The 20538-nt window shown below is 44.3% G+C and overlaps 1 protein-coding gene across 5 annotated transcripts in view; it reads left to right on the top strand.

The window, feature by feature from the left end:
* Nucleotides 1-20538, top strand: part of EHBP1 (EH domain binding protein 1) — a 249130-nt gene that overhangs the window by 112586 nt on the left and 116006 nt on the right. For all 5 annotated transcript variants that reach the window (XM_075266974.1, XM_075266972.1, XM_075266971.1 and 2 more), the window contains 2 exons: nucleotides 4250-5116; nucleotides 10246-10389. In XM_075266974.1, the coding sequence (XP_075123075.1) occupies nucleotides 4250-5116; nucleotides 10246-10389 (1011 nt within the window). The remainder of the gene's footprint in view (nucleotides 1-4249; nucleotides 5117-10245; nucleotides 10390-20538) is intronic.

Here is a 20538-nt window from a genome sequence, read left to right as displayed (position 1 = left end):
GGGAACGGACCGGGATCACGGGGGCTCCATCAGTGTCCATTACTCTACTAACCCTGATGTCCAACGGACTGATAAAACCATAGTGTGACCGGAGTCCGAGACACCAACAGAAGTGGACAAGCATAAAACTTTCTGCGCTCTGACATTGACAACCTCCAAAAGAACCGTCCTTATCACATTGGGTGGAATGAATTGATGGACATCTCCCTGTTTATCATATAGCCTATGTTGCAATGGGACAATTCTCACAAACATCGACACCCATTGGTCAGTGGTGGTGCAAAAATTTGCATGTGCCTATGCAAACTCTATGTGAAGAAGTCTTATAGTTTGTTTTTTTTTGTTTTGTTTTTCATTTTCATGAAAAATTAGAGTAAAACCCATCAAATTTTTGATTCAATTTAACATAGCGCCATATGTACAGGGCCTTTGGACAGCTTTCTATATATTTAGGTCTTACCATAGCACCAAAACACTGTGTAGATTTAGAGCATCAGACATAAAAGGACAGTCTTTGGAGAAGGCAGGAACATTTTTCAAGAAGAGAATCAAATTCCACAGTATGGGAGGAATTTATAACTTTATGGTCCCAAAAGCCTACCGATAGGGAATTTAGACTGTGAGCCCTGTAAAGCTCTGCGGAATATGTTGACATATACAAGTAAGAGAGATAATACTGGTTTTATGCCAGAAATTGGCACCAAAAAAGTTGTAATTTTTGACCACTTTTGCGCCAAAAATCCAGGCTTTTGGTCTTTTTGTGTCTTGCATTCCACTTTTCTGAAAAATTGGTGGAGATGAGCAGGACTGACAAGGTCTTCTGTGATTTTACAGATTCATTATGACCCGCACTGTAAATTCTAAAGTCAAATCTTTGCTGCCTCCTAACTGGCTTAGATTTGAGTTTCTGCCACCTAATAGACGAGGCTCCAGGTTGACGCGCAGGTTTATGGAATCCTGTAGCCATCCTATTGTGTGGTACCTGCACTAGTGGCCATGTGTTCACAAGCCAAATATTGAAACTTACAAAGCCAGAATGTCGTACGTGGATGCACAAGTATTTCTAGTGTTATACTTTTTCATTCTCCGCAGTCGTAGATCACCTACAGTAGTTTACCGTACGGCGAGGTTCACGGTGGTGCAGACATTTATATCCATCACTTCTCACCATCCTCCGACATTGTGGGAGTCTGTATCAGATCATCTGGATTGTATATGGGGTGGGCTGGTTATCTTGGGTGTTCTTCTTCAGTAGAACAAATGACAGCAATTACACAGCAAGCAAGAGGGGCCGGCTGATCGGCCGTGATAACGTCACAGACAGATTAGTCTTGTGTTCTCCTTATCTACTGATGGAGTTCCTTAGGTTGGGGCTACTTAATGTCTTCAGATGGAAGCTGTAGCTTCTCGGATGCATGAAGCCTGCCATGGTTGTCCCTGCCCCTATACTTGTGTTCATATCATAAACTCCTTGCTGGCTAAGTATGAACAACGGCCTAGACTAAAGAGCGCTCCAGTAACCTTGGATGACATTGGAAGCCTCCCTGTATAACTTCATCTACCTCTCCTGGTCCTAGATGCATCTCTGGGCAGATCCGCCATGTCTCCATAGGACACCCTTGATGTACAGTGTGGTGGAGGATGGCGGCTCTATGGGGGGTTTTGTTTTAATAATCTGTTTATTAATGTTTATCCGCATAGTATACAATGAAACGAGATTGTAACGAAACTCAATTCCGCATAGATAAAAAGAAACACAAAATCTGAGTAAGGAGTCAATAAACATGACAGAACATGTCCGATTTACAATGACCGCCCGACTATTACAGGACCTGCAAAGTGGATGAGATTCTGGCAAATCGCAATCCACATGTTGCAGAAAAAAATCTGCATCAAAAATGCTGCAATTTGCAAAATTGTTGCGATTTTGTAAATGGCGTCATGTTAATCATACCTGTGGAATTGCTGGCGTTTCCCTATAGGTATAATAGAGTCAGCGATTCACTGCATGGTGCCTTAGCCTAAAACAGCAACACCATTCTAAAGGTGACCACAGGGGTGAACCTGCCTTTTTCGCCGCCCGAGGCGGAGCGGAGGGGGCTGGGTGGAGCAAAGGGGGCGTGGCGGAGCGGCGTTAGCAGGCAGAGAGCAGGCACGGAGAGGACATGCTCTCTGCCTGAGCATGAGGGGAGGCCGCTGGAGCAGCGCTGCATCCACAGGGCCTCCCCAATCCACCATTTGGTGACTTTGACGCTCAGCCAGTCCAGGACAGCTTGTCCTTGACTGGCTTAGGTAAGCAAAAATGCCGCCCTCCCCGGGGCCCTGGCATAGCGCCGCCTGAAGCGGTCGCCACATGGGAGGTGCGGCACTGGGTGAGCATACACATTAGACATAGAACGACTAAACCTGCGGACTTCAGTGGGACAGGCAGAGCGGTGAGGGCAAAAACTCTACATTACCAGCCCTATAGAGGAATTAAGGTGAGAGATGGGACCTAGATGGCTCCTGTAGAAGAACACTAAACACTGACCATCTCCCCACGTCTACTGCATTGTATTCACCTCCATTACTATACATTAATTTGTTCATCATTCACAATAATAATATTTTGCACTGAACATGTGTGACCAGACTCTCAGATGTGTCGCCATCTCCAGGAATACTTACTGTAAATAAATTGAGTCCTCCGGGGTGGCAGATTGGAAGTGATAGCTGGACCACTGGGAAGCTTGTAGCCTGATCCCGCGTGATGATAAACTCTGATCTGCCGCAGGTTGTCAATCACAAGAGGGACGAGGTTTGCAAAATATCAGGCCGCTGTTACGCTGATAACTGCTCCTCGTACTTGAGATCCTTTTCATGTTGTATCAGGGATAAAACCAGGTGTAAAAGTGATTTGGGTCAGTGGGGGAGGGGGGTGTAGACTGGGAGCTTATGTGTGTGTTATGGCAATTTTATGCAATTTTTTTCCCTACGGCAGTTATAGGTTACTTGCAGGTGAACATTAATTCACAATCCTTTAGTAAGTGTCACTTGTCACAGTGCTGTTTGTGACATTTTTTTGTTCATTTGTATATAAGGATAGAAGACAAAAACAAATACAAAATCATTCAGAACATTTGCGTAAAATTTCTGACACACTCATCGAGGAGCGGTGCACGTAGGGCAGTGGTATCCGCCATCTGTAGGTTACAATAGGGCTCAATTAAAAATTCCAACCATTTTTATTTCTGCAGCTTCGTGCAACTTATGTCTTTCCATTGTGACAAACAAACTCTGAGAAGTCCAATCCTGGACCCGAGCCCCTTCTGCCCGCTACTTTTGGTCAACTTTCCCATTGAGCGTCCGATCAGATCAGAGCCAGTTTGTCCCCATCCGTAGCTTCAGAAGTGATGTTTTTCCAGAATTGACCCATAGATATCATCATCACTGATTTGACCTGAGGTCGCCTTGACCATCTTTGTTTTTTTTCCACTGTTCCAGGTACATTTTTTGGTACCTGCTTAAAGCTCAAGTCTCATGACCAAGCCAAGACTTGGCTGTGTCTCGATGGATCCGCGAAGGATCTGTTTTTGTTTTGTCTTTTTTATAGACTCCTCCTCTATTTTTCACGGACATGGGCACCTCACAGTCAATGTGGTCGGTTGTCTTAGTAGGCTCTTAGAATGAGTACCAAGTGAGTCAACGTGGTACTAGAAGGTCACATGTCCAAATACTGCTCAGCTGATTGGTCATCCCTATTAATGACAATGAACTATATGAGGCAAGGACTTTCTGCAGTGGAAACAAATTGATATTGTACCCAAACTGAAATGAGCCTGTCCGTGGGCGACTCACACTCTTGGTGGAATAGATATGTGTAATATTCATTTGTAGGATGGCACCGATGGCATCTAGATGTCCTCCAAGTGCCGCCCGTGCGCTGTCCATGCTCCTAGAACACCATTCATTTGAGGCCATTGAGCCAGGACCTGTCCCAAGATTTTCTCATAGTCCCATATTCCACATTGTGAAAATACATGTCCATGTGTATGGGGCCGTAGAAGTGAATGGGTCAGTGTGTAAGCCATGAAAAAACCATTGTATGAGGCCTAAATGTGAATAATTCTCCTTGGTGAGGATTGTCTGGCACCGAAGTACTTCATGGGGTTCAGGGTTCTGTTGTCGTAGTCAAAGCACAAAAAATAATTCATCTTTTCTTATTGTACCGCGATTGCACAGCCTTTACCTTTCTGTTTTTCTCTTCCAGGCGTACGATGGATTTGCCAGTATAGGAATCTCTCGATTACTGGAGCCATCTGACATGGTCCTATTAGCAATCCCAGACAAGTTGACTGTCATGACTTATCTCTATCAAATTCGGGCCCATTTTTGTGGGCAGGAATTGAATGTAGTTCAGATTGAAGAGAACAGTAGTAAAAGCACGTACAAGGTTGGCAATTATGAAACGGACACGAACAGCTCCATTGACCAGGAGAAGTTTTATGCTGAACTTAGTGACTTGAATAGTGAACCCGTTTCCGTTCAGCAGGAGACAACGGCCACCATGCCAGATGTTGTGTCCCAAAGTGACTCCTCCATGACCAGTGATAGCGCGATTAGGAATCATGATGGCAAATCCCAAGACGTAAGTGAACAAGCCAACAATGAAAGTGAATATCCTACACCTAGGACTAGAAGCCACCTAGAAATCCAGAGCTCCAGTAGAACTTTAGAACCCGAGGAACAGAGGTTTGACGGCCCAGGTCACTCTCAAGCAAAGCCAACCGCGGCTAAGAGGAAGTTGCTGAAACCTGATGTGGCCGATCTTAGCGATTTGTCTTGCACCCCAGATACTAGTAAGGAGGTCACACCACCTGCAGAATCTCCAAGTCCTGGTTTACCAGAGCAAGTAAAGCAAAGTCCACCCTCCACCCAAGCATGTAAGAGACTGGAGCCCAGCACTCAAGTAAAAGCTGCCAATGTTTCTTCTGCTGGCCTACTTGGAGACTCTTATGAAAAAGTTGTCGATAATTCCCTTAAAGTCCCACCTATTCCACAGACTGGGATCAGCGCCCTGCTGGATGCAGCAAAAACCGCATCAAACCATTCTGACCAAACTGGAAAAACCCCTGAGGTAGGTTGTCCGTGTCCTTGTTGTGCGCCGTCTGTGTTTGTCTTGTAGGCATCTCTAGGCCTACACCTTTCATGTCTGCTGAATTGCATTTGCCTCCACGTTAATATAGAAGTGTGAAATGAAAACTGTTTTGATATGGTTATATAAACGGGGTTAATTAAATTCACAAACCGCCCCACCTAATAAATCATAATGTGTCAGGTCTGGTTTTTGGGAGTCTGTCTAGGTGGAGTCCCAGTTGTTTGGAATGCGGAATATTTTACTGAGAGTTTCTCGAAAACTTCTATGAATATTCCTGTCCTGTCCCTCGGAGGGCGCACTCTATACAGGCAGGCTTTCATTATTATGTGTTTTCTTGTGGGTTTTTTATGTTACGGAGTTCTCAGAATAGTCATTGTTCAGTTATGGGGCTATTAGGGCTGGTGCTGCTGCTGATATTACAGGGAGATCGGATTGTATCTTATCTTCTCAACATAATTGGATTGTCAGTGGGCCTGGTATGTTCATACTGCATTTACAGCAGGGATGTTCTGTTTTTCTGATGCCACCTCCTGCTTTAGATCAAACCCCTTCATAAGTCGGGGTCATTCAGAACCCGTAAAGATTCTCTAGGCCATTATAAAGCCTGTGATTGACTTCCTATGATAGTAAATATGTAACAAACTGTATATTGTAATATAACTTATATTAGCATCTGCCCGCGACTTCGTCTGCAGGTTGGAGTTGGCGCTGAGCCACTGATATTTCAGCATTCGCTGTTGGGTTTGATCCGCCATGTGTCGACACATCCACTCCTGCGCGCCCCTGTCCCATTTGCTCCTTGCCTGTCCCCACGGGCTTTTTACCTACCGGCTGCTCCTGGCTTCACGCAGCCACCTTTGTCCCCCATGCTCATACCCCTTCGCGCCCCGGCGCCCCCCCCCCCCCCATATTAAATGAGCGGCCTGAAACGTTAGAGACCATTTAACCAACGGCGCTGTGATATTTTGTTACAGTGTCAGACTGTTCATCTCACAGAGCATTGTCCAGATTGTCCACTATCTGAGGAATACTGTTTGCCATTAGTGAGAGCGCCATGATGCCTTGGTGTCTAAGGGAAATATATGAACATTTGCTCCCTTTCTGAGTTTTTCTGCCACCATTCCCATTTTAAAAGAGTACTGTACCTTTAACGTTTTACTCAGACCACTAAGCCTAATAATAGACTGTCACTTGCCAATTCTGTAGAGTTTTCTTTGCTGCAGCCTTCAAATTTACATCACAAACAGGATTACAATAGAAGAACACACCTTTCTAAGTAACCCCACTGACTCCCCATTGCATTCACTACTGCCAATAGACAATGTGACGGTTTCCTGCACAGTTTGTGTCTAGAGAATTCTCCCATGGACTTCCATTAGTCAGTCCCAGACTATTACTGCCTGCGGCCATTACTGTGCTGGAAAGCAATCCACCAAATGCTGTTGACAGAACAAACCTCATGCACAACCAACCAAGAGAGCACGCCAAGGGCAGTCCAATCTTTTAAGGCAAAGTCCCAGTGTTACCCTGGTGCCTTCCATCTTCCATTGATTTCAATGGGAATTTCAACTCTGGATAGGACATGCTCCATATCTTATGGGGCAGAACGGAGACTCGGAGCCCCACTTGGATTGTGCACTGGGTCGGGGGCTTGGAGCCATATCTGTAGACAGTTTTCTCTGGGTGGTTGTTCTTTATCAGTTGGGTAGGGGAGAGTCCTTGGAGGGGTGGATCTAGAGGAGAGCGCCATGAAGGTGCAAGCAATCCTATAGGCCAGGCGATGGTTCTTGAAAAAGGGATTTGAGTTAGTGCCAATAATCCCATCATGCATCTAAGGACAATGACCAGGCAATGCCCAATCCTCTCCAGTCCTCTCTGATATATATTATGCCTAGACCCATTGGCTACCAGTTGATGGTGGTGTTTTATAGACGAATCCTCTGAGATTAGAGGAGCGCTGCGGTAATATATATATATATATATATATATATATATATATATATATATATATATATATATATATATATATACTGTATATATAAACCCATGTGAGCACAGACAGTAAGGGAGGAACATCTGCACCCGAGAACCAACAACAAGTAGGAGCGCTTCCTAAATGTCATCCCCTAACCTGGCGTCCTGTTTATACGGATTACAAATTAGAGGGCTGGGGCCGCCCCATGTGCGTTGCTGCACGCGTGTCACTTTTGGTTCCTTTCAGGTTGTAAATCACTTCACATAGATTATTGGATTGTAAATCTCTCCGACTCATTATGTCTCGTCACCGACATCGCAGTGGCAGGAAACAGGACGGACTTCTACGGCTGTAAATCTTTCCTCGCACATGATATCTTAGTAATTAGCCCATTAACTTCATCACCTGCTCAGCTGGGAAGCGCCAGTTTGTTTTATTGTTTTCACGACATCACATTAGGACAAGAGACCGCGTTACAGACCCAACTTACAAAGACGTATAGAATATGGAGGCGGCACAGGCAGCTGCAATGGCGTCTCATTGGAAGGGGGTGCAGCTCAAGCTGGGCTGTGAATGTGCTCCAAAATTGTAGTAAAATTTGCAAAGGTGACAGAAATGAACAATCAGCAGTTTGTCGTGGTCAGGGCCAGCTACAAAATTAAAGATGATGATTTTTTTCTATATTCTACAATGATTAATATTGTACAATTAGATGTATAACTTGTTACATATTTACTTTCATAGAACATCAATCACTAGTTGATTCTTCATAGGAAGAATATGCAAGTCTGTCTTCCATGTTGTATTAGACTTGCACATCCTCAGGGAGCGCCCTCTATTGGTGTGCATGACTGAGGCACTGACTTCCTAATTACATCATGGAAGTCAGATTTGCATCTTCTTCCCATGTTCCTTTGCAGTGGAGCGCTCATGGCTTAATAAGACTCCACACACCTAAATAGTGGTCTCTCCCTATGGAGTGACGATTTCCCCCCAACCCTAGTAGATTTTCATGAATTAGTCCAGTATATCTCTGGTATTTTATCCACAAGTCGGCTGCTTGACTTGGAGTCACTTTACTTCTGACAAGGTCGCTGTTGCTGATCTGAATCTCTCCATCATGTCACACGTTGCAGACTCGCTGCGTTCCTATAGGATATAACATTATTGGGTGTAATATAGAGATGTGAATAGATTCTACATATACATACAGTATATTATAGCCGGGATTCTCATTGTTATCCCACACTCATGCACATTGTAAGACACAGTTCACACCTCATTTGGAAGTTTTATGTTATTTATTTCTGTACAGTCCACTGTTACTCCCGAGCCATGAGCTTCTGCTTCTTCAGCTTCTTTTGAGAGATCTTTTTCTTTTGAGCAACTTCCTCCTCTGGTTTGGGGACGATTTGCTCTTTTTCGGTCAGAATCATCTCAATGTGGCAGGGGGAGCTCATGTAGGGGTTGATGCGACCGTGAGCGCGGTAGGTTCGTCTGCGCATCTTGGGGGGCCTTGTTCACCTGAATGTGCTCGATGACCAGAGAATCGACATCCAACCCCTTCAGCTCTGCATTGCTCTCTGCGTTCTTCAGCATGTGCAGGAGAAATTCTGCGCTTTTCTTGGGCCAACGTCCCTGTGTCCGGTCCCACTGCTTGGCCTGGACACAACGGCCAACACCTCCATTGTAACGACGGAAGGGAACGCACTGCTTCTTCAGGGTGACATCTTTTAAGTATTTGGTGGCCTTGCGGATGTGCATGCCCTTGATGGCCTGAGCAGTCTCACGAGTGTTCTTGAAGTGCACTCGCAGGTTGGATCCCCGGGCCTTGCATGATTTTGTGGGGTTTTCAGGGTCAAGTGAGTAGCGGACCATTTTGAGATATTACCTCAGGCCTCGCAGGAAGAGTTATTGTTATTGTTATCTGTCTGCCAAGTGTGAACAGAAGTGTACCCTGAAACTTAAAAAGGACCAGTCACCAGGTCTGAGTATTTTGGTGTTTTGTTTATCCAAATCTGTTCAGCCATTCCAAAGATATAAGGCCTTTTAGTGTTCATGCACATTAGGGTATAATAGCCAAGTGGGCGGTAACACTGTGGTTTCTCTGGGGGTGGGTTCTTCACGTGCTGTATGTCGTGTAGTGTTACCGCCCACTTGTCTAATATATCCTAATGTGCATCAACACTAAAAGGCCTTATATCTTTGGAATGGCTGAATAGATTAGGGAAAAACAAAGCACCAAGAGACGTCTCCTACTGTAAGCAGCCTGTGACATGTTCAGTGACCGCAGCAGAACACTCAAGGCTAACTTGCTGTTTCGTTGTCACCGTTGCTTTCCTGTTGCCATTATGGACATTTTTCCTGATATTTTATTATTCAGAAACTTCCATCACTGATCAGATATTGGGGTCGCCGGTGAGGTCACTGGAGGTGTTCGGGGGTCTCACCGGTCAGAGGGTCTTCTCATTTGTCACTGTGATATATCAGATCATCACTTTTTTGTGGATTTCCCCTCTAAAGACTTATTAGGGCTTGTCTAAGATTACAAAAACATGGCTGCCCTCTTCCAAAAACACCGCACCACCAGTCTATGGGCTGTGCGTTGGATCAAAGCTTCATGCATTTCAGTGGAGTAAAACTGCAATACCAGGTGCAACCATTGGACAGGTATGGCGCTGTTTCTAGAAGAAAGCAGCTCTCGTTTTCTCTAGTTCTGGACAATCCCTTTAATTTTAAACACCATAATTTTTACATGGATTCCTTAGTGTGTCAGTAATGCGTAACTTGAATAGCATCAGCCATTCCAAAGATATAAGCCCTTTCGGCATTGATGCAAATTAGGGTATAGATAGCCAAGTGGGCGGGAACACTGTGATTTGTCAGGGCTAGGGGTTTCTGATGTCATGCAGTATTAAAGTAATTTGGTAAGGCCAGTAGAATAATTTGAATCAACACTAAAAGGGCTTATATCTTTGGAATAGCTGAACAGATTTGCACCAAAGTGCTCAGGGTGACGGCGCCGATCAGATGATGGATGTCATTGGGCTTTTAGGATCTAGTGTGACCGGTTCTCTCCAGTCCAGTGCCGGTGTACCGGGTTCATCACCATTTTTATACTTATGTCTTATAGCAACGAATGTTATCCCGTCAAGAGGAACTGAAAGAGCGCGCCCGGTTATTACTGGAGCAGGCCCGAAGAGACGCCGCGCTGAAAGCGGGAAACAAGCAGAGGCAAAACACGGCAGCCACTACACGTGCCAAGCAGCTCAGTGATGTAAGTCTCCCTGCTGATGGTTTCCTTCTCTTAGATTACTAATACAGTCTGTTGTGTTATCAGTCGCCATCGCGTGACATTGTGACTTCTATATACAGTGGAAGCCATAGTGCTGTGTACGGTCCTGGATCAGTGGTATAATGGATCGCAAAGGGGACGGTCTGCGCCCTTTGACCTTATGTAGGTGATTTTGGAGCCCTGTCAAGATTTCTGAGATTTTTGACAGCAAGAATATTTCAGTAAGAGCCGAGTCTGCAAAGCAGTGTCAGAGGATTCTCATCCAAAACATAAAACTGTCCATATACTAGTATAGGGGGAAATAATATTATAGCAGTGACCAGATGCGTCACCACAAACCAGATTCTAAAACGCAACTCCAATGGTGGAAACTAATAAGACAATGGCCGACACATTAGAAGTAGAAGAAGATGGAATGGCAAACTTTAGCTTCTAGTCTGTCATCCGAAACAAGTAACATTGTAATTATTGTCTCCAATGTATCCGGCACAGATTTACATTTATTATTATTTGTTTCATATGGAGAATATTAGATAGATAGAGAGAGAGATAGGAGAGAGAGAGATAGGAGAGAGAGAGATAGGAGAGAGAGAGATAGGAGATAGAGAGATAGATAGATAGGAGATAGATAGATAGGAGATAGATAGATAGATAGATAGATGGAGATAGAGAGATAGGAGATAGATAGATAGATAGATAGATAGATAGATAGATAGATAGATAGATAGATAGATAGATAGATAGATAGGAGATAGATAGATAGGAGATAGATAGATAGGAGATAGATAGATAGGAGATAGATAGATAGGAGATAGATAGGAGATAGATAGATAGGAGATAGATAGATAGATAGATAGATAGATAGATAGATAGATAGATAGGAGATAGATAGATAGATAGATAGATAGATAGATAGATAGATAGATAGATAGGAGATAGATAGATAGGAGATAGATAGATAGATAGATAGATAGGAGATAGATAGATAGATAGATAGATAGATAGATAGATAGATAGATAGATAGATAGATAGATAGGGGATGGCGGCTTAGATGTTTATAGAAAATTAGAGGCGTTAGATATAAGATGACTGGCAGGTAAGTGGTGATTAGTAGATATAGATAGATGATTTCATTATACGATGACAGATGGATAGACCAATATTAGATACATAATAGAAGTAGATGGATCGCTGCTCGATGACGGATATTACAGTGACATTACATAGACAGCGCTGACCCCATCCCCTTCCCCCCCCCCCCCCCCTCCCCCGTCCCCTCTTTCTAATGATAGAGATACCAATAACTTTTTCCTGTCCCTCCTCTGTCCGGAATATTCTTTCTGGGATGTGTTGAGTTAGATGGGAGGTGACGGCCAGGTGGGGTCCGGCTGCTTTCTTAGCTTTCTCTTGCTGCCCCTCCGATAACCTCCCCGATGACCTTGTAAGATCTTCTTCCCCCGGGAGTTCACGCTGATTTACTTTCCATAATGGCGTTTCCTTGGCTGATGACCTGTGAGCGGTCGCTGTGTCCTCGGCCGTCCTGTAGGAGCTGAGACTGTCTATAGGGCAGTAGTTGGCGGGGCCGGGATAGAGACTCCTTATAGGCTTTCTGACAAGGAGAAATAGACTTCAGACTGAGGCCCCGCGTTGCGGAAACGCAGCTGTTTTTGTTGGAGATTTTTATGTCTTTTTTGAGCCAAAGCCAAGAGCGGCTGCAAAAGGAATGGGAAAGATATGGGACGTTCTTCTACTTCTACCTTCTGCTCCATCCACTCCTGGCTTTGGCTCAAGAAAATGCAGAAGTATTCCAATTAAAGGGGTTGTTCTTAGAGTAGCCTGTAAATAACTGATCGGTGAGAGGGGCGACAGCCAGTCCCTATACAGATCAGCTGTTAGGCGTTACGTCCAGGCTGCGTACTATACAGTTCAGTGGCCAGGCACCAGATCTGCAGTTCAGCTTCCAAGGTTAGGCCATAAATAAACAAACACATGGACATCATCTCTTCTAGCTAGTAGATGGCCGCCTTCCTGGTGGTGTCTATTCGCTCCAGGTCGCCGTAGAGAGACGGTTACTAATCTGCATACTGGATCATTGCCGATAAGATTCCGTGTACAGCTTGGTCTCCTTAATGTGAAGGATCACCGGACCACCCCAAAGCTAGGAAGTAACCGGGTGGGGATCGGTGATCTAGATCATTCTAGTGGTAGCCAATGAGCAGTATTCCTTTATAAATGGATCCAACTAATTTGCTAAACGAATAGAAGAGATCTCCAGCCTAGACCTGGGGGTTATTACTGAGGGCGCCTGTGGCCATATACATATAGGCTGCCTTGTATGGCTGGATAATTCCACGGATAGCCAGGGAAATTTCTTTCAAGTGTCTCTTCAGCAGGATAAATACCCCCTCACCGATCCCCCGCCGCCCATCCGACACACGGACAGAGGACTGGTCAGCCTATTCGTGGGGTCCACAATGACCCGCCTCAGTCACCGATTGGCTAGATGGGCATTTCCCGAGTGTCGAGAGAGGACTAGAGAGTAGAAACCAGCAGGGGGCTCAGTAAGATTTAGAAAGGGAACAGTAAGGTGGGTAATACTTGTTATACTGTGCCACAAAAACCTTTTAACCCGGGCCCCACGGTGCAAAAACACCACAAATTGACCATAGCATTACAGCATACAGTACCAGAAAAGTGGATGGAATTCTGGGTAATATCAAAAACCATTGCATGTGAATTATAGCTGGGGATCTCTGTAGAACAGGGGTAGGGAACGTCCGGCTCTCCAGCTGTTGCAAAACTACAACTCCCAGCATGCATACTTGCTCTGCTGTTCTGGGAACTCCCATGGAAGTGAATGGAGCATGCTGGGAGTTGTAGTTTCACAGCAGCTGGAGAGCCGAAGGTTCCCTACCCCTGCTGTAGATGTAGAATAGGGTCAGAAAATCCACAAACTTTCTTTGAAAGGGGATGTGGAAAAACACGCAACGCTGTGGCCTTTTCTGCAGCACTTTAGAGCCGTGGCTTGCTACATGAGGTCTTAGTCTTAAAGGGGTTCTCCAGGATTATTCTTTAGACTTACTACCTTACTTAGATGCTGTACCTTAGGAGTTCCAGCCCCCGGTCATGGGATTGGAACCAGCACCTGACCCGGGGTCACTCCGCCTTCTTCCACCTCTCTCCCCATTGTACAGGTAACTAGTGGTGAGCACGGAAGAGGAGGCGGAGCAACCTGAGGTCGAGTTCTGGTTCTCATCACCCCACCAAGGGTCAGAACCCGCCCAGATCCCAAGGTCCTTCCTCTGGGGGGGCTTTAGATACTTTAAATAAAAAAATAAAAACTCCCTGGATGACCCCTTTAAATCCAGGCATCCCAAAAATCTGACAATCCACTCATTTATTTTATTTTTTTTATTCTTTTTGATTAGATTATTGTCACTGTGCTGATTTTATATCCGATGAGATTCAGGGCTGTACGTGGCAAATGTAGAAATGAAAATTCTCTCCATTTTTTTTTCTTTACGTTTTTATTGTATTTTTAGATGAGAATGTCCTTTAATCACGCGGCTGCTCTGACCTGAGCCCAAGGTTCACCAGCAAATCCATAAGTTAAAAAAAAAAGAGGGTAAAGCCACAAATCCTCCGAAGAATGCGAGTGTAGCGGCCCCACACTCAGTATAATGTGCGTGTAAGCTACGCCTGAGTAATCAAAGCGCGCGGCAGAGAAGGGGTTAACGCGCCGCAGGTCCGGGGGCCGTCCCCGCATTAACTCCGTAATTAATTTAAGATTTAGCAACACTCTGAGATGTTCGGGCCCCGCTCGGCGGCGTCTTCGCTGTGACGCTATTTATTTTACTACTTAGCAGATATTGCTTTGCTTTTCTCCGAGCAGGACAAAGGTTTCAAAGACCCGGATAAATTGTTCCTTCAGTGCAGAGAAAGCGGTTGTTGTTTCTTCTTCTTCATCTTCTAGCAATTAAACCTGTAACTTCATTTTACAGATTTTAAGTGGGGGGTTGGGGGGGGGGACAGGGATCCTCAAGACAACAGAACTTAACAGAATGCAACCTTGGTCCTTTGATGTTAATTGGAAAACATTGATTGAAAGGACGGCTCTGCCATGCCGATAATTGTGACAGATTGAGATACGATCACCAGATCTCCAGATAAGAAAAGCAGCTTTGGGCCATCTAATTGGCAATATGGGGAGGCGGCGCATTGTCTTCTGCAATCCTTCTTATTGCTTAGAACTTTCTTTGCTGATAGTTTGTTTGGATTACTTTAATATGTGCAGGAGTGACGGCTGCTAGCTTTACGTGGCGGCGATTCTGTTACTAGGGACGAAAATTTCTCCCAGATCTATTCTGTGTTTGTCAACAGGTAAAGGAACACTCCGGGCAAAACTGACTGCGTTCTACCTAGTGCGGGGCCCGAGGGCGGCGGGGGGTGGCACAATGATTGACAACAAGTCCTGTCTCCATCGCCCCTCGGGCCCTGGGCTAAGCATAACACACATACAGGTTTTCCTCCACGATTGTGACTTTAGGCCAAGGCCGCACACAGGAGATGTCGTCCTCTATGGAGATCGGAGGCAAAATGTGGATTAAAAAAATCCATATCTTTATTGCTGCCTTCACTTTTATGAGACTTGGTGGTGGAAGGGGAATCGGGAGCCGGAGATGGGGTCAGTTTTGGGTGAAAAGTTACAGACTCAGGCTTCAAAATAAAATGGATTTAAATTTTAAAGTTATTTAATCTTAATAATTTAATAAAGTTGTTACAAGTTCTTTCACAGCATTCTAGATCATATCACTGCTCTCTCGTGATTGAGTCGCTTTACTGCATCTGTCTGACCATGGACTTATGGAGGAGTCAGTGGTTTGGCCTAGTGTCTCCACAGCCCTGGTGGACCATTATGGACACATGCCCAATCCATACAACAGGAGCGAAGTGATCAGGACGACCCCCCCAAAGCCGCCTTGTGAATGGCGCACCTGGATGACCGGTGCTCCATTCACCTCTACAGTCCCGACAACCCCATAGCAGGGAAAGGGCGCTTGTCACGCAAGCGCTCTGGTTTTCCATTCACAAGGAGGCTTTAGAGGGATTTTCCATCCTGCTGATCATTGGGGTCCCCCGATCCTGTGGATAGATGAGTGTCCATAACTGTACAACCCTTTTAACTTTCTTGTCAGTCCCATCTTGTAGAAACACAACTAAGTTGAGGTAGTCGTCTTCTGTATGACAACCAGACTAGGGCTAGAAGGCCAATTTGCCGGCCACTGTCGTCACACAACCAAACATTGCCATGTCACTCTGTAAATCCTTCACCGGTGTAAGTTATTGGAGTCACTTTATGCTGCAACTGCGACTTCTGAACACTAGAAATGTGACCGTGCCCTGAATTTAGCGCAGAGTCAGCCTTGCCGGTGTGTGCCCTGGTTGCAGAGGTATTGGTGAAGTTCGTTTCAGCACCGATATCCCTGCAGGGCCTCAGAGGGGCTGAGCTTGCATCTCCGTGTCATTGGTGGACTGAGAATGCTGTCTCCATTTCTCCGGTGTTTCCTGTCTCTGTTTCTCCGGTGTTTCCTGTCTCTGGTTCTCCGGTGTTTCCTGTCCCCGGTTCTCCGGTGTTTCCTGTCTCTGGTTCTCCGGTGTTTCCTGTCTCTGGTTCTCCGGTGTTTCCTGTCCCTGGTTCTCCGGTGTTTCCTGTCCCCGGTTCTCCGGTGTTTCCTGTCCCCGGTTCTCCGGTGTTTCCTGTCCCCGGTTCTCCGGTGTTTCCTGTCTCTGTTTCTCCGGTGTTTCCTGTCTCTGTTTCTCCGGTGTTTCCTGTCTCTGTTTCTCCGGTGTTTCCTGTCCCCGGTTCTCCGGCGTTTCCTGTCCCCGGTTCTCCGGCGTTTCCTGTCCCCGGTTCTCCGGCGTTTCCTGTCCCCGGTTCTCCGGCGTTTCCTGTCCCCGGTTCTCCAGTGTTTCCTGTCCTCAGTTCTCCAGTGTTTCCTGCCGCTGTCTGGTTCTGTTTTCTTCCGGTGGACTTCCAGCAAAACAAGACAGCGGAGCAGGAGGACCGGACCCCGCTGGGAGACACCAATACCCCGGGGTTTTCATGTATGTTTTTTTTCACCTTCTTCAACCTCTTTTAAGTTCATTTTGCTAATGTTGAAAGGACCTGTTGTGTAGAAAGGATCGGACATTTTCAATTTTATCATGACATGTTCTTGATTTCCTCCAGGTGTAAGCTACAACCTGGCAGGAGAATAGTTGAACTAACATTCTACTTCATTCATTTTAGCCGATGATCCATTATTGTCTGGCGAGCGGTCGCCATATTTATAATTTTCGTCCACTAGTCCATGACCGATCGCTCCTTGTAAGAATGTTCGAGGAGATTTCCAGGAATAACATTTGTCCTTTGTCCGGTGTCACTGGACGTGTATGACTTGTATGGACTATACTGTGTATAAGGTGAGCCGTTATTCCCCGACCCTCCGCCTACGTCTGTGTAATGTGTACGGACACCTGTAGTAAATGAAGAGGATCAGTAAAGTCCTCAGACATGGGGAGAGTTTTCTGCGCTGACTCTCTTGTACCTCCTGAGCAGACAGATAACTATCAGTAACAATGTCACAGCTGGATCTTACTGTAACTTATATATGGAATCCTACAACAAACTGAAAATCTACGTAATATGATCAAATCCCATAAACGAGTAGGAAGTTCAGTGACCTTTGTATGTTTAAGACCCTATTCACATTGTCCTTCACACCTGGTGTATGTCTGTAAATCGCCCGACACCAAACTCATCCATAGGCCGCTTTCTTCTACCGTATATCTTTGTGTAGGCCTGATATCTGCTATTGTATAGTGTATAGTGTAGTATAAGGTTTGCTCTTCAGTAGGTAACAGTAACGCTCCTCATCTCGAGACAAAAGCAGAGATAAAGAAGAACACCTCTGCTCCGGACGTAGGGCTGGACAAAAAATTTAGGCAGGTGCGGAAAAATTCTGCAAGGTAAGAAATTTTTCAGAAATAGAAGTCTTACTTTATCAAGAAAATACTAAGTGTATGAATAACAGAGAAATCTAAATCCCATCAATATTCAGTGTGACCTTTGCCCTTTGCCTTCCATCAGTTCTTCTTTTAGACAATTTTTTGGCAGATCTGGGCAGGGAGGTTGTTCCCGCCGCCATCTTGGAGAACTAGGCCCAGATCTTCTGTGGATGTTGCTTGTCCAATCTGTCCGTCTCTTCAGGTCATCCCAGACAGACTGGAGGATGGTGAGATCAGGGCGATATCTGCGGGGGCCGGATCATCACTTCCAGGCTCCTCCTCCAAAGTGCAAAGGTCAAATATTGATGAGATTTACATTTCTATTTTGTTAATTGACAAAAATAAACTATTAACATTTCAGTATTTTTTCCCGTACAGTCTGACATTTTGCACAGTTCTGTAGTTCTATGTATTGTAAAGTGGATGTGAACAGATCCCAATGTAAGATCTAGAATCGGTTATTGTTCTACATGGATATACGTGTGTGTATGGGAGAAAATAAGAATACATATATACTGTGTGTGTATATATATCTGTGCGTGTGTAAACCATCACCGTTCTCTCTCCCTATTTCACCTGCGATACAAACAACGCTTCGTTACATTGTATTCGCCGTCCACCAGGCCATCGCTTGGACACGTTTCTCTTCCCTCCTCCCTGGGTTTGTCACGATTGTGGTTTGTGTAATCCTGGAATGAGATCACCATTACCCCGCGCCCCGGATTCGGCTCAGCCTATTCTGTTTTGCTCAGCATGCTCCAGAGCAGAGTTAAAATCTTTATTCATTTCATTTAAAATGTTCCTTTTGTTCTCCTTATCATGTTCTAGCTTTCCCAAGGATATATGCCTTGAATGAAAAGTCACATGTGCATTACTAATTGTGCGCCATTGTATTTACTGCTCCAAGTGGCGGCTCTGCCAGCGACTAATTCTTTAGCTTCACTTGATGTATAATAATCTAAGTGCCTTTGATAGCAGTGAAACAGTATTAATTGTTTTGTACATTTCTTGGTCATTCTTCTTAGGTGGTCTTCATAATCTATTAGAACTTTCCGCCAGATTTCTGTAATGTCAGGCCTCCAGCCGCGATTAAATTGGTAATTAATGAACAGACTTTGGCAATGTAAACCCCATCCCCTTAATTTTCTCCTTTTGAGTTTTTTTTTAGAAGTTGTCAGAACCCATTGCGCCATCTTGCCGGAGCCCCTTGGCCTGGAACCACAACAGCTTGAAATTTTTTAAAAATTTTTATGAATTTTTTTCTTCCCCCCCTCTTCATCCATTAGCAGATCAGAGCGGTAATTTCACAGTATTTTGGTCGGGGTAATTATAGTGGCAAGTCCTGAGCAGGGTGGGGAATTCACAGAGAAAGTCCAGAAATACCAGGTGAGGCTCCTCGTGTTCACTGGGACGTTATGATCACTTTAATTGGTCTTTGTTTGATTCTCGCCGCGCGCTCTCTTCGTGCACCGGCTTTGCACTGACTTTCCACTTTTGTATTTCTGACCTGCACTGACAGGATCTAGTAGGGAGGGGGGGGGGGATCCTTTTGAAGTCGGTCCCTTTGGCAGCGTCTTAGCCATGAAATCCCCTAAATGGTTAATAGCGATTGAAAATCCCTTTCACGAAGTTGCCTGTTGTTGTTGTCACGTTTTGTCGGAGTATTGCTTTGTTTTCAGGCTACAAGTAGGAAGGATAATTAAAGCTGGGAAATTCTAATAATGGTGTTTTTTGTTTTTAATTAATTTTTTTTTAATTAATATTTCAATTAACATATAAAATGTTTGTGGTTAATTGGAATTATTCCGGAGGTCTGTTCGGACTCTTATCATAGATTTGATGCGTGAGAATAATTTATGTGTTTGTGTGTCTGTAGGTGTTATAGACAGGGTCATATAGGTAGCGATGGCTCTGTATAGCGCCAACATATAATGTCACGCTGTACAGAGGTCGTCAGTCACTGTCCCATATAGAGCAAACAACCTACACTCCCCATCAGTATGTCCTTGTAGATATTCATATAGATATATAACTGTACGTCTATCTATATCCATGTAGGTGTTATCTGTCTACACAGGTTATAGACACGTATATAAGAACTATAAAACAGGTCACTATAGGTTACATGTATATCATTTGTCATATATATAGAGAGAGGGAGAGGATTAATATATTATCATTCATATATATATATATATATATATATATGATTCTTTTCTCTTATTATACTAATATATATATAAATATATATATATATATATAATTTTTTTATTTTTTTTTTTTAATTTATTTTTTTCACCTAGGTTAAATTTGAACGTTTGTCAATTTTTTGCCTATTTTTATGTCACATGTTATGTTGGTATTTCAGATATCACAATCTTTACCGGAATGAGGATAGAATCTGAAATTTAAGCCCCTATTTTAATACTTTTATGTCATTTTAAATAAAATTTAGCTCGTTAGAATTTTTTTGGCCACTTTTTACAGACATGGATATTGACAAATCCATTCCATTAGTGAAGCTTGATTCAGTGGCCTAGGAATATTTTGGTTTCTGTCTCTTTTTGGACTTTTTTTTATATAGATGTGAATTTTTGAAATTCTGCAAAAAAAATAAGATAAAAATGCAACAATGTTTTTTGACTACTTAGAAGTGACACTCCCCAGACGAGACACAGTGTGGCAGTCACTTCAAGCTAAATGTGTCCAGGACTGATCATTCCACATTGTTACTATTTTATGGGGGTTTTTTTTCCTCCAATGACAAGTTTCATTGGTGTCAAGGCAAAAAATAAAAAAAATAAATTCATTTTTGTCTGACAATACCAAGTGGAACGCCGAAGCGTAACTGTATCCAGATATGTCCCTGCTTCATTATTGTGGCAACACTGTATAAAACACCTTGTATTGTTTCCTGCTCTTGGCAACAGTGGTGGGTGAGTAGCGGCCCCCGCCATCCTCATTCAGAGACAGATGTGCGATTTAGGACCCTCTCCCTGTTGGTTTTGGAATTAAAGTGCCGCCGCCATTTACCTCGTCATGGAAACCTTAATGAAACCAAATAGTTTACTGGGAGTTCTGGG

Source organism: Leptodactylus fuscus, chromosome 3 (assembly GCF_031893055.1).
Source record: "Leptodactylus fuscus isolate aLepFus1 chromosome 3, aLepFus1.hap2, whole genome shotgun sequence".
In the NCBI taxonomy this organism is placed as follows: Eukaryota; Metazoa; Chordata; class Amphibia; order Anura; family Leptodactylidae; genus Leptodactylus; species Leptodactylus fuscus.
The sequence above is the reverse complement of the archived record's forward strand: the minus strand, read 5'-3'. Positions and strand labels throughout refer to the sequence as shown.